General features: G+C 39.9%; 1 protein-coding gene across 19 annotated transcripts in view; it reads right to left on the reverse strand.

Annotated features, from left to right (window-relative positions):
• The window catches only part of FNBP1 (formin binding protein 1), a 152,486-nt gene that overhangs the window by 48,423 nt on the left and 89,369 nt on the right, over window positions 1-14,694 (reverse strand). For all 19 annotated transcript variants that reach the window (XM_077851026.1, XM_077851027.1, XM_077851028.1 and 16 more), the window contains 2 exons: window positions 10,510-10,572; window positions 9,990-10,094 (listed from right to left, as the gene is read on the reverse strand). In XM_077851026.1, coding sequence (XP_077707152.1) covers window positions 9,990-10,094; window positions 10,510-10,572 — 168 coding nt within the window. The remainder of the gene's footprint in view (window positions 1-9,989; window positions 10,095-10,509; window positions 10,573-14,694) is intronic.

Genomic DNA, 14,694 nt, shown 5'->3' on the forward strand with positions numbered 1-14,694 from the left:
AACTATCATAAATAAATTTTAAAAAATTAAAAAAAAAAGAGTGGGTTCATGAGATCCCAAATGTTTAAAAAAAAATAAATAAAATGAGCAAAAGATTTGGTCACTTCATAAGACAGGTTATTCACATGGCTCAAAAAAATGCTCAACATCATTCTTGATCAAGAAAATGGAAGCGCAAATTAAAACCACTACAAGATTCCACTCTTCACTCATCCCAAAGGCTAAAATAAAAAGACTGATAACACCTATTGTTGGTGAAGATGAGGAGCAATCCCTGCAGGAGTGTCCATTGGTACAGCCACCTTGTCGAGCTCTATAACAGCAACCAGAGCCAGGTACACACCTATACCCAAGAAAAGTGAGAGACCATGTCCACCAACAGACATGTATAAAAATGTTCATGGTAGCTTCTTCCTTAATTTAGCCTCAGTATGGAAGCAATCCAAATGCCCATGAACAGGAGAATGGATAAGCAGATTGTAGTATATCCACACGTGGAACACCAGATGGCAATAAAAAATGGGCAACACCATCTATCACCATATGCAACAAAATATGAATCTCACAAACATAATATTGAGTCAGAGAAGCCAGACAGAAGACTATCTGTTGAATAATGTATATAAAGTACAGAAGCAGGCTAAACAAATATATGATAGAGGTCAGAATAATAATTACCTTTGGGGCAGGGGAGTGTTCAAGGGAGCCTATGGAAGTTCTGGAAATGTCTCCTATGTTAGATGGTAGCACATGATTTCACATATGTTTGAAAACTCAGTGAGCTGTCCACTTGTGATGTGGCCACTTCATTGTATGTAGGTTCACCTCAATACAAAAACTTTTTTTTAAGTAAGCTCTATTCCCAATGTGGAGCTTCAACTAATGACCCCAAGATCAGGACTTGCATGCTCTACCAAGTGAGCCAGCTAGGTGCCCCAATTAAAAACTATTTTAAACATTTTTAAAAAAGATTTTATTAATTTATTCATGAGAGACACACAGAGAGAAGCAGAGACACAGGCAGAGGGAGAAGCACGCTCCTTGCAGGGAGCCCAATGCAGGACTCCATCCCAGGACCCCGGGATCATGCCCTGAGCCAAAGGCAGACACTCCACTGCTGAGCCACCCAGGCATTCCTAAAAAACTATTTTTAGGAATAGTTCTATTCTAGAAGGATACATACCAAGTGGCAAGAGTGATTGCTTCTGAGGAGGGCCTGGGATTGGGGAAGGTGTGACAGCATAGAATACTTTCATCTTATCCTCATTATTTTAGAGGAGAATTCTGTATTTGAGTAAGACACAGATGGTTTGATTTTTCCATGTTCCCTTGCAGTCCTTTGACTTCTCAATATTACAAGAAAGATAGTAAGGATTATATTTTTCACCTCATTAAAAGGAAGGAAAGTGCTGGTTTTACCTTCTACTTAAGCACATGGGTCATACCTATTCTAACATATATTGGTTCTTTTGCAAATCCCTATCGCCTAATTCCTAATCACTAGAACTCATGTTAAGTCTTCAAGTTCAAAACTTTCTGACAGCTGCATCTTGGCAAAGGGATACTTTGCATACTTCCTTGAGTTTCTTTCTTTCTTTCTTCTTTCTTTCTTTCTTTCTTTCTTTCTTTCTTTCTTTCTTTCTTTCTTCTTCTTTTTTTAAAGATTATTTATTTATTTATTCATGAGAGACACAGAGAGAATGAGAGAGAGAGGCAGAGACACAGGCAAAGGGAGAAGCAGGCTCCATGCAGGGAGTACCATGCGGGACTGGATCCCGGGATTCCAGGATCACGCCCTGGGCCAAAGGCAGGCGCTAAATCACTGAGCCACCCAGGGATCCCACTTCCTTGAGTTTCATCACCAATAAAAACCGTTCCTTCCCTCATCATTCCTTTGAGGAACATGGCATCCTCACAGCATCCAAATCTATTAACTTGCCCAGAGATAAAACCACCAGTTTTTTTAATGTCTATTTTATAAATATAAATTTATTTTTAGTTAAGCTGGGTGCCTCATGGACAACACAAACCCTCTTACAAACAAATTACTAGATATCTGGCCGCATACTGACGCTGAACATGAAGCAAAAGTCTACTGTTGCCCCACACGGACTTGGACAGGTTTAGGTGATTTCAACACTGTGTTTAGGAAAAGTGCAGGAATCAGGCTGAAACCTAGATCCTAAGTAGCTCAAAAGATGCATGCACATATAATTCACATTACCTGGATCATCAAACACAAACACAATTTAGAAAAGTCCATTCTGCCAATAGTGGGAAGAGTTGTGTCTTTGTAACCACAGTTATATCATTCCAAGTGTTGCAGAGCTGACTGCTGCACAAGAGGATGAGAATTATTTCTAATATAATTGGATAATTTAATCATTTGCAGAAACTGGGGGAAAAGACATTTATATTAGATTCAAAGACTGTCAGAAGTCACAATGGGAAATTACATATATAGCAATAAGAACTGAAACACCACATCCTTTCAGCTTGATACTGAGAAGAGGCTTAACCAGCGATAAAGCAGAGCATTGATACAACAGTCAAACTGCTGTTTGGGGAAATTATAGTGTTCCAAGTCACACTCTTAGGCAAAATAACTAACTAATTCCAATGTTTTGACACTGCTATACCTGCTTCAATGTTTGTGATGCTAAAATCGGGTAATTTATCATATCCTTGGAGAGGAGATAAGTGGTACTTGCATAAAAATAATAAGATGATGTTCTCAGGATAAGAAAAAGTAATATATCCTTGGAAATAGTAAAATAGTCAAGGAGAATAATTCAATTTGGCCAGGACCTATCAGAAAGTCCTAAATCCATACCTGGATTCAGCAATTGGACTTTTGATAACTAACTTGAGTCTGACCTGAGGGAGAAAAACAAAGAAAAAAAAATCATTGTGGAAATTTCTAAACCACATAAAGGGCCAGAACTCACACAGCATGTGTGGATCTCAAACCCCAAGCTGGAAATTTAGATTGATGCAGTCCTGGCTTGGTAGCGACCCCAGGGAATGCCAGATTCCCGGAGAACCCATTTTATACCTAGGCCACAGATAAAAATCTCAAGGAACACACATTCATAATCACGCCATCATTCTGTGTGCCTCACATATTTTTCTGCTGTGATTTATACTTTTTTATAGGACTGAAATATAGGGCCATGACACTGGTATAACACACAAGCCTTGCTAACCATATGCAATTTTTCACGGTATGTTTATGTTAACTGGGAAGATATTTCTTGCTGTGTGAAAATGATGGATAACTGCCAAAAACTACCTCTTGGATCAGAATTCTCATTTTGACGAAAGTAGTCTCATTAGAAATGAATGCTCCCAAGGACCTATATCTCTGGAGGTCCTAATACTTGGAAGGACACACATCTCAAAAACAAGAGTTATGATGCTCGATACAGATGGCTAGTTTTAGTAGGGTTGTTGTTTGGTTGGTATTTTGGTTACAAAATTCTCTAACTGTTGAGTGATCTGTTTCTAGGCCTATTTTCCCTAGAAGCAATGTTTGTTATTTTTAGAAGTGTTCTAGCAGAATGGAAGGTTTGCAGCAATGCATGTATGGGATTATAGCAGAAATGTATGTATCACAAAATACACAAGGAAATAAGTCACCATGAGCAAGTCAGCAGAAACAACAAATTGAAGAATCAAGCTCACAAAGATTATAGATACTGAAATCAATCAAAGAGGGAATATAAAATCAGTATGTTAATACGTTTCAAGAAGTAAAATATGACATAGAAGTGTAACAAAGTCACCAGAAAATAACAAAAAGACTACACAGATTTTAAAGGGAGCCTAAAGGCACTTCTAGAAGTGAAAATGTAACAACTGAAATGAGAGAACTAAGGGATGCATTAAACCACAGATTAGACACAGCTTAATAAAGAATTAGTGAAATGAAAATTATATCTGAAGGAATTAGATGGAGCACAGCAGGGAGAGACAAAGATGAGAAATATAAATGCAGGTTAATATAATAGGCAGAAAGGATACAGAGTAGAAGTTTTAACCTGCACCTTATAATCAGAGTTCCAGAAGAAATAGCAGAATGGGAGATAGACATGCTTTGGAAAAACTCTAACCAAGAGCCAATAAACTCACTGAATCAAAAGCAACATGAAAAAGAAATTCACAGTTAGATACATTATAGTGAAATTCAGTGAAGAACAAAGACCCAAAAAATATCTCTGTAGTTACCAAGAAAAGATATTATCTTCAAAGTATTAACAGTCACACTGACTTCTTGCCCACTGTGACTTCTCAACACAAATGAGAGCCAGAAGATGGTGGAATTAAGTTCCTCCTCCAGGTACAACACAATTGTCCTGACATTGTATACATGGAGAAATCATCTTTCAAGAATGAGAGTGATGACCATTCCAATCAAGCAAAAACAGATTTTACTGCAATAAATCTCTGCTAAAGGCAGTTCTAAAGGATGCCCTTTGGGAAGAAGGAATAAGATCCCAGATACAAAAAGAAATGATAAACACAGAAAATAGAAGGCATACTTACAGGACTGTATGAAACTACAAAAGCCTAACTTGTATAACTGAACCCCAAATACTCACAAATAAATTACAGTAGTCAAAGGGAGCTGGTTTAGTTAAAGTGTTGGTTGGGAAAACATTAGTAAATATCCTAAAAGACTACATAGTTTGAGCTGAATATGTACATTAAAATGTCTAGGAAGCACAGAAAGGGAATACATAATCTCCAAAGTGGTATAGGTAAAAATATGGAATGAAGAAAGTAAACAAAACAAAAATTTCAAAATGCAAGAAGGCAAGAAACAAAGAGTATCAGAGCAAGAGGTAAGAGAACACAGGGAAAATGAGACAAAGAGGAAAGAAAATGAGATGGTCAGTATACATGAATCCAGCCAGATTCTCCAGGGAGAGACAAAGACCATCAGACTGAATTAAAAAGAAATTTAGCCATGTGCCATTTATGAGGGCCCCATCTAAATATGAGGACAAAGAAACAAAACATGTAGAGTAAAAGTATCGGGAAGATTCTCCAGGCAAACACTAGCCCAAAGAACTGATATAAAACAGGCAAAACAGACCTCAAGGCTGAAAGCATAACTGCAGAAAGAAGTTCACTACACATGCATGAAAAGTCAAAACACACTAAAGATATTACAGTTATAAAATTAATTAATTAACTAATTTATTTATTTATTAAAGGCTTTCTTTTTTTTATTTAATTTTTTAAAAAAGTAATCTCTGCACCCAACGTGGAGCTCACACTCACGTCCCCGAGATCAAGAGCCAGCTAGGCAGCCCTCAAATTTATTTTTTAATAAAATAACTTTACAATAGACCTAAGTGTAAGTGTAAAGATTAACGCAGTGAATACTCTCATCAGTCCTGTTCTTTTGTGTTCCCATTCTACAGACAGGAAAAGCAAGGCATACAGAAGTCACACATCTGTCTCAAAAAATTATATAACAAATGGCAAAAAAAAAAAAAAATATTCATGGGATGCCTGGGTGGCTCAGTGGTTGAACGTCTGCCTTCGGCTCAGGTCATAATCCTGGAATCCCGGGATTGAGTTCCACATCAGATTCCCTAGGAGAGCCTGCTTCTTCTCTCCCTATGTCTCTGCCTCACTTTCTGTGTCTCTCATGAATAAATAAATAAAATCTTAAAAAAAAATCTTCATGATGGGAAGATTTGCATAAATCCTCAGCATATTGGATCTAATGAAAATATGTAAAGATGGATAATACACATTCTTTTCAATTATTTATAGAATGCTGGTAAAAGCTGACCATGTACTGGGCCATAGAACAAGTTTCAACAAACACCAAAGACTCAAACTCAGACTTCCTAGAATGATGATGCAATTAAATTACAGAAATCAATAATGAAAAGACAAATTTAAATATGTCATACAATTGGAAATTTTTACTTTTTTTTTTTTTTTTTTTACAAAAGATTTATTTATTCATTTGAGAGACTGAGAGAATGGCAGAGGGAGAGGGAGGAGCAGACCCCCACTGAGCAGGGAGCCTGATACAAGATTTGATCTCAGGACCCCGAATCATGACCTGACCCCAAGGCAGATGCTTAACCGACTGAGTCACCCAGGAACCCACAGGTGGAAATTCTTTTTTCTTTTTTTTTCACAGTTGGAAATTCTTAAATAGGCTTCCAAATAAATCACAGGAGAGATTCAACAGTAAAGGAAATGAAAAGTATCTCAAAATAAACGATAGTAGCACTCCATATCAAAATTTGTGGGTTGCAGATAAAATTGTATGTGAATGAGAAATGTGCTACTTTCTTTTCTTTTCTTTTTAAAGTAGTCTCCCAACACAAGGCTTGAACTCATGACCCTGAGATAAAGACTTGAGCTGAGATCAAGCATTGGACACAACCGACAGAGCCACCCAGGCGCCCTGAGAAATGTGTTAAACGTTCACACTACAAAAGATGAAAACCTGAAATGAGGTCGGCAAGAAGAAAGAAATTTCTGAAAGGGCAAGAGGATACATCCAAAGAAAAGGAAGAAGAAGAAGAAAAAGAAACTAAATGAAATAGAAAATAAAAATAGATAAGGGAAGCTCCACAACGGTAAGTTTGGGGTTCTCGGAAAACGTGAATGAAAATGATTTCAGGAAAGAGAAAATCGTATAAATAAGCAATATTAGGAGTCAGTAAAGAGGAGGACACAACAACAGAGGCAGCAATATTAGAGAGAATATTATAGGCAACCTGAAGGCAATAAATTTGAAAACTTAGAATAAATGGGTCTATATCTAGAAAAATACAATCTGCCATATGGACCAAAGAGGAAGCAGACAACAATGAAGGAATTGACTCAGTAGTCAGAGACTTTCCCGCAGTGAAGTATTATGAAACATTCAAGAAACAATTTCAACTTACATGCATTATTTCAGAGAATAGGGGGGAAAAAAGCAATATTTTGAAACTAATAAGTAAAACAAACTAGGGCGGAAAAGAAAGAGAAACATTATAGATCAGTTTCAATGAGAAAAGATTCAAAACTCTAAAGTAAAATATTCACAAAACAGATTCAGATTATGCATTTAAAAAAACCATCACCACCTAGCTGGATTTGTCACAGGATTGCTAATTTGGTTCAATATAAGAAAACCAACTGTGTAATCTATAGCATTAATGGATTAAAGAAAACAGAAAAAGTATTTGATAGTGTTCAATATCAAGTCAAGTTGAAAGAAAAACTTCATGACAAAAAAGGAAAAGAAAGGAATCCCTTAGTTTGATAAAGGCTTTATTAAAATCACGCTCAATGGAGAAACATTCGAAGTATTCTCTTCATAATCAAGAATCAGGATAAGGAGGGCCATGACAACTGCTTCAGCCAGCACAATGGCGGTTATGACCAACAGAGCCAGATAAGAAAAACAAAGAAAAACCATAAGGATTTAAAAATAAGAAATAGGGGCAGGGGATCCCTGGGTGGCTCAGCGGTTTGGCGCCTGCCTTTGGCCCAGGGCGCGATCCTGGAGACCCGGGATCGAGTCCCACGTCGGGCTCCCGGTGCATGGGGCCTGCTTCTCCCTCTGCCTGTGTCTCTGCCTCTCTCTCTCTCTCTCTCTCTGTCTCTCATGAATGAATAAATAAAATCTTTAAAAAAAGAAAAATAAAGATGAGAAATAAAACTGTCATTATTTGCTGGTGATAGGACTGTCCCTACAAAAACAAAAACAACCCACAAAAAAACCAAAGTGGAGATAAAAAGAGTTTAGCAAGGCATCTGCTTCCAACATTAATGTATAAAAGTCACATGCTCTATACTCCATGTGAATTAAGTAAAAAAAACATAATAGTGAATGAAAAAAAAATCAAGTCCAAAGAAAATAAATGAAAGTATGATTTTGTTTACATAATGGAAGAAATTATAAATATGCTCTTTGGAAATACATATGCCTGTGGTAAAGTTGGGACAAACAGCATGGAGGCGATTAACACCAAATTAAAGATAAAATACACCTGTAGGGTGGGGATCAGGAACAGGAAGTTAGGGACAGACTTCAAAGGCATCAATAAGATTTTCTTTCTTAAACTGGCTTCTAGATTAAAAGTGTTCTTTTGGTTCTTATTCTTTACACTGTACTTATACTTTTTTTTTTTTAAAGAAAAGTCTCTGAAAGGTAAAATAACTTTTATTAACAATAGTTGGATGTTTTAATATTTTTCCCCCTTTAGCTGCTTGCACTTTCTTTCTTTCTTTCTTTCTTTCTTTCTTTCTTTCTTTCTTTCTTTCTTTCTTTCTTTCTTTCTTTCTTTCTTTCTTTCTTTCTTTCTTTCTTTCTTTCTTTCTTTCTTTAAGGTTTTATTTAGTTATTCATGAGAGACACACAGAGAGAGAGAGAGAGAGAGGCAGAGACACAGGCAGAGGGAGAAGCAGGCTCCAAGCAGGGAGCCCAACATGGGACTCGATCCCAGGTCTCCAGGATCACACCCTGGGCTGAAGGCAGCGCTAAACCACTGATCCACCGGGGCTACCCTCAGGTATTTCTATAATAAGCATGGATAGGTTTTATGTTAAGAAAAGGCCATGAAAGTAATTTCCTTTTTTTTTTTTTAAGATTTTATGTATTTATTCATGAGAGATATAGAGAGGCAGAGACACAGGCAGAGGGAGAAGCAGGTTCCCTATGGGGAGCCCAATGTGGGACTTGGTCCCAGGACCCTGAGATCATGACCTGAGCTAAAGGCAATCGCTCAACCACCGAGCCATCCAGGTGCTCCTAAAAATAATTTCAAAAAAAAAAAAAAGGTCTTTAAATGAATACAACTCACTGTGATCTTACCTTTAGGATAATAAAATATTTGATAAAGGATGCATACCTTTGCTAGGTATGTTATACATATACTGACATACCTCATTTAGCCCCGAACAATTTTTTGATAAACTCTGGATCAACGTATTTTATGAGTCACATTTTAAATCCTTTGGGGACTGGGCGATTTCATAGGAATTTATAACAAATTGATGGTAATTTATGGTAACTTTATCAGCACATTAATATATCTTTTGGTAAAGTATCCCCACTCAAGCTCAAATAGAGACACCAAGGATGTGTATTTTAATATATTAGATAATTCTCAAGGAAGGTGTGCTAATATAAACGTAGGCTTTAAGCAAGGAATTTGGCAGCCTTGGACAAATAACTAAACAATCTATACTGTTTTTCAACTAAACTCATCTCTCATGAATCTGGCAAAAGTGAAAGAAATCTATGAAAACTGTTGGGCTTCTCCCCACGTAAAGCATGACGCTGCAAGATGCCAAAACAGCCCCGGGGAAGCCATGGGATGAATACAGTCTTTTAACAGCCTAATGTTGTTTACACTGTATTGATGACTTTTAGAAAAAGAAAATTCAGCTTCTAGGGAAAAACACATATGAAACCACAAGAAGGTACAGTACTCGCTTTATCATATTCCTAACTGCAACGCAAGTCCGTTTGGAGAAAAGCCCCTGATGGGACACAACCTACCAACAACCTGAGTGTATCAACTGCAAGTCAGGCTGGCCTGCGAGTCCCTTTATCTCCCTAGCGGAAGCATTATAAGCAAGCCGAGCTCTTCCAGATGGTGCTGAGCTGGTCTGCTCTGGCTATTAAAGGGGTTGACTTTTTTCTTTGAAAAGCCATTAAGGGAAAGCCACAGCCTCCGGAAGCTCCCCCACCCCACCCCAGCCACTCCTGGGCTAAGCCTCTGTGTTATCATCCTGGGACTATGCAGGTCAACAAACTACCCCAATCATTAACACTGGAGACTCCCCAGAAGTCAGCTTCTGGTCCCCACGACAAGTGACACAAAATGTTAACAGCTGATCCTAGGTTCAGTGGGCTTTTCGGTGACATCAGAAAGGAGAGCCAGGGTACAGGCAGTCTGGAGGAGGCGTGACAGGCACGCAGAAAGGAAGTGAAAGAGGAGCTCTCACTTTCACCTCACCTTTTCAACATCTGCTTTGGTTACATTGATGTCAGCGTCCATCTTCTCAAAGTACTGCTGTGCCCTGTCCGCCTCTTTGCAGTCACGTTCAAATCGTCTTTTACTCTGAAAGTAGAGGCAAGTGGTGGCAGGAGAGCAGTTGTTAATGAAACCTCAAGATTCCTAGGAGAAGCTATAATTTTATCTAAATCCCCCAAAGAGCTTTCTCCTCTGAGCTGATTTGTTACATGTCCTATTTTCAAAGAGTTATTCTACAATCTGCATTTATTTCCACCCAAACTGTCTAACCTTTGTTCTTTCCACATGGTTTATTAGAAAATCACTCTGCTTGAGCTCTTTGGGCTCAACATTTTAGCCTCGATGATGGTGTCTAGAAACACCATCAATTTGGAAAAATCTCTAAAGGCATCTCTTTGGCCTTATTTTTTACGCTGTTTTTGTTTTACACGGGCTGATCTATTCAAGCCCACATTCAAAATAGAAAGTCTACAGACATTTCTTGAGTTGTTTGTTCACTTACTGATTCAAGTTGCTTCCAGCAGATCTCTATGTGCTGTTGTGCTTTCCGCCCATCATGAAAGTACTGGAAGCAGAAAACACAGTAATTAGCACCCCCTTTTTCTCATATTCACACGTGAGAAGAAAACTCATCCACTTAAATTATATTTAAATTTTTTTTAAAGTAGGCTCTACACCCAGCGTGGGGCTTGAACTCATGACTCTGAGATCAAGAGTCACGTGCTGTACCGACTGAACCACTTAGGTGCCCCTCAATCACATTTAAATACTGAATCTCTAGCACATGCACCCCAAAGAAACATAAGAGTTAAAAAAATAAAGAGGAAGTGAAAATGCAAATGGTCACGGAGTTCCCTTTAAGACTTCAGATATGATAATATTGAATTCTAAGACTTACAGACACCACTTGTAAAAATGACAGGAATGTTTGTTAAGACAGCAATCACTTAGATCTTTATTTTTAATTGCTTTGAGAAGGAATTCATATACCACACGATTCACCCATTTAAACTCTACAATTCCATGCTCTTTGGTTTAGTCACAGAATGATGCAATGATGACCACAATTTGAGAACATTTTTATCCTCCCAAAAAGAGAGCCTGTATCTCTTAGCTGTGGTCCCCACCTGCATCCTCAGCCCTAGGCAACCACCGCTCCACTTTCTGTTTCTATAAATTTGCCTGTTCTGGATTATTTCCTATGAATGGAATCACACAATATGAGGTCTTTTGAGACTGGCATAATGTTTCCATTAGTACATAATGTCCACTTAGCAGAAATGTCTTCAAGGTTCATCCATGTTGTCACGTGTATCAGTACTTTATCTCTTTTTACTGCCAAGTGACACTCCTTTGTATGGATATATACACATTTTATCCATTCACAGCCCATGAACATTAGGGCTTTCCCAGTTTGGGGCTATTATAAATAATGCTGATGCAAATATTTTTGTAAAACTTTTGTGTGGATGGATGTTTCCATTACTTAGACCTTTTTAGATTTAAAAATAAATTCACTCCTCCTGCTATCTGTGAAGTCTCTGAGGCAGATAAGTGCCTTGTGTTGACTAAGTAAGGATCCTAGAGTGCTAGACCAGGGTGAGCCTCAAGTATATTAGGAAAGGGGGTCAGAGGAGAAAGAACCAGACTGTATAGAGTCTTGTAGACTTTTCATCTGAATGAGCTGGGAGCCATGGTTCACTCTGAGTATAGACGGGCCATGTTATGAAGGAAGGTTCTAGGTAGGAGGCTTTCTCCAACCCTAGAGGCAGGAGACTTGGACCACAGGGTAGCAGTGCAGGTGGTGAGCAGGGGTCAGAATCTAGGTGTCCTTTGTTCAGGAAAACCCCAGGATCAGATGTGGGCAGACACTGAGCTCTGAGGTTGCTGGTCAGAGCTTTAGGAGAGAGGCAGGCCTGAGGGAATTGGACACAGCTTTAGATGTGTTAGGCTGACATTCTAAGAGACCCCCAAGTGGAGGCCTAACAGGTAGCTGGATGGTCAAGGGCGAGCTCAGACGGTGGTCAACGCTAACACACCAGGGTGGGCATCAGCAGCAGCAGGTGGGTGGTTAGAGCCACAGCCTCGATGAGATCACCAAAAGAACGACCAGTTGAGAACACATGGAAATATTAAGAAAACGGTGTTCTTTCCATCCAGTGGCCTACAATCCCCAGTGTTTCTTAAATCCTGCCATATCCTATATCTGTGACATCACCAACTTTCTCAATGTGGCAGGGATTTCCCAAATCCATTCTCTGCCCTGTTCCGCGTCCCCAGAGGCAGGCTTGCATGGATCACACACAAGCTCCCTTGCCCTCCAGTCCTGTCAGATATGCTACAGAGGCTTGGGCACATCAGAGGGCATGAATTATTTATATATCTATATCTATATCTGTATCTATATCTATATCTGCAGCTTCCTCTTGCTAAGATGCTCTAGGTTGGCTGGGTCCTCAACTCAAGGCCACAGCTCCAGCCAAGCACTCCTGCCTGCCTCTGAAGTGCCTGCAATGCTCCCTTTCCCCCATAAGACCCAGGGGCCATGGCAGCTCGCCACCCTGACTAGTTCCAGGGTTCTGCACCCTACTGCTTCTCCTATACCCCCTCCACAGCAAGGTGAATGCTCCTTTTACTAGACAACCTCTCTTCGATGACGGGGCTTGAATGTGCTGTGTTCAGAGGGACAAGGCAGGCCTCCGTGGTGGGATGTGCCATGGCCAGGAGGCAGGTGGAAAACATGACCCATGGAACAGGTCTCCTCAGCACAGCCTCAGACCTCTCTGTCCCCACAAGCCAGAACGCAGGCTGAGTCACCAAGGAGGGCTGGGTACTGGGGAGGACAGGAAGGAGGAGACCAAATCAGATTTTGTCTTTTTAAGAACAGTGCTCTTGTATAAGGGATTGTTTTCTTGTCTGTCTTTTGAGACCACTTTTCACTGTTTTAAGCTCCTTTTTACGGCAAGTTTTATCCATCCAGCAATTTTTTTTTCTTTTTTTTTTTTTCTTTTTTTTGGTCTCTATGAATCCAAGAGAAACCCCTGGGGGCTTCATTCCTCAAGTTTCGTAACAGACACAGGGATGACACCAAACAGAGATTGAGTCTAAGGTTAGAAATAAACAAGCGAAACAGGATGAAGGCCACGGATGTAAGAAGTAGAGCTGAGGGCAGAGCTCGGAAAATCTTGAACTTTGGAGGAAATACAAAACGCAGGCGAGTTTTCTGAAAGCCACATAGATCACTTGAACACTGAATGGAGGGCAGGACTGAGGGAGGCCCTGGCGGCGGTGCGCGGAGACACAGACAGGAAGGCAGAGAAACAGGCTGAGCGGTGCCCTCTCAGGGAGGTCCCAGGGGCTCTGGGAGTCCCGCCTGGTCAGAACCATGATGTTCTTGAATTGTCCAGGGGACGATCCCTTATTTTGCAAGCAGGATCAGTGTGTTCTGCGATTTGTGGAAAAGATCTCCCCATTCTCCCCCCAATTTTATTTTGAGATTTAGACAGACCCAAAGCAAGGGGGAAAAACACCCCTTAGGGCCAAATCAGAGCTACACTCTAGGTTCATGCTATTGAAATTAATGTTTTCACAAAATGCGAGACTGGTCCTGGACCTAGAGAGGAAACGCACACACAAGAACACGCAGATAGTGAGTGACACGCACTGCCAGGAAAGGTTGACTCGGCTTTATCATCAAAGAAATCTTCTCTGAAGACAATAGAGATTTCCCCTCCCTTCCTAAAAGATCACATTCTGGGAGCGTGAGGGCTGAAATTAATTGAAAACCCACATCGTAAATTATCTTGCTACTCTTGCACTTAATATTAAAAATAAATATGAATTTATTTTTCAAGCACAGGTGTGGAGCTTGACTTCACTGACGAGCTTTCTCCCACAAAGGACTGCACAGTTCTTTTTTTTTTTTTTAAGATTTTATTCATTCATTCACAGAGAGAGAGAGAGAGAGAGAGGCAGAGGGAGAAGCAGGCTCCACACAGGGAGCCCGACGTGGGACTCGATCCCAGGTCTCCAGGATCACACCCCGGGCTGCAGGCGGAGCCAAACCGCTGCGCCACTGGGGCTGCCCTGCACAGTTCTATCCAACTAAAATAATCGTCTGAGAACTACACTTGAGATCCTAATGTCTCCTGTGATGTAAGGAAAAATCAAGGTGTCAGTCACTTTCGTTCATATGTATCTCTCATAGTATGTGTTCCTCTAAAGTTCATTTGGGTACAACACACCCAAAAATACGTGGTGCTGCCCAATTCCTTAGGAAATCAGAAGGTGGAACCGAAGCCCTCCTGACCATCCAGGGCATCCAGCGACCTAGGCAGCAGTCATCTGTGTCCTCCTTCAATCGGAAAAGCTAGTTAACAGTTACAAAGATAAACAAACAAACCAGCTTGCCAGATGTGTTTGTGACTTATTCACAAACAATGGCAAAGCATTTCTTCGCTGGACAGTGAGCAAGTGTGTCTCCAAAAAGTGTGCCTCCGAGCTCTAAATAAAGAGGAATTGTTCTCGAGAGAAAGATAATAAGTCTTTTGGTGCCACAAAGTGAAGTCATCATGGTGCTTTTCTCCTATCAGCAGAGACGGGAAATGGCCTCTCTAGAGACCCAGAGAAATGCTCCTGACTTTCTCTTGCAAGCAAGATGTTTCATGTCTCTTCAGATGTAATAACA

The sequence above is a fragment of the Canis aureus genome, chromosome 16 (genome assembly GCF_053574225.1).
Source record: "Canis aureus isolate CA01 chromosome 16, VMU_Caureus_v.1.0, whole genome shotgun sequence".
NCBI lineage: Eukaryota > Metazoa > Chordata > Mammalia > Carnivora > Canidae > Canis > Canis aureus.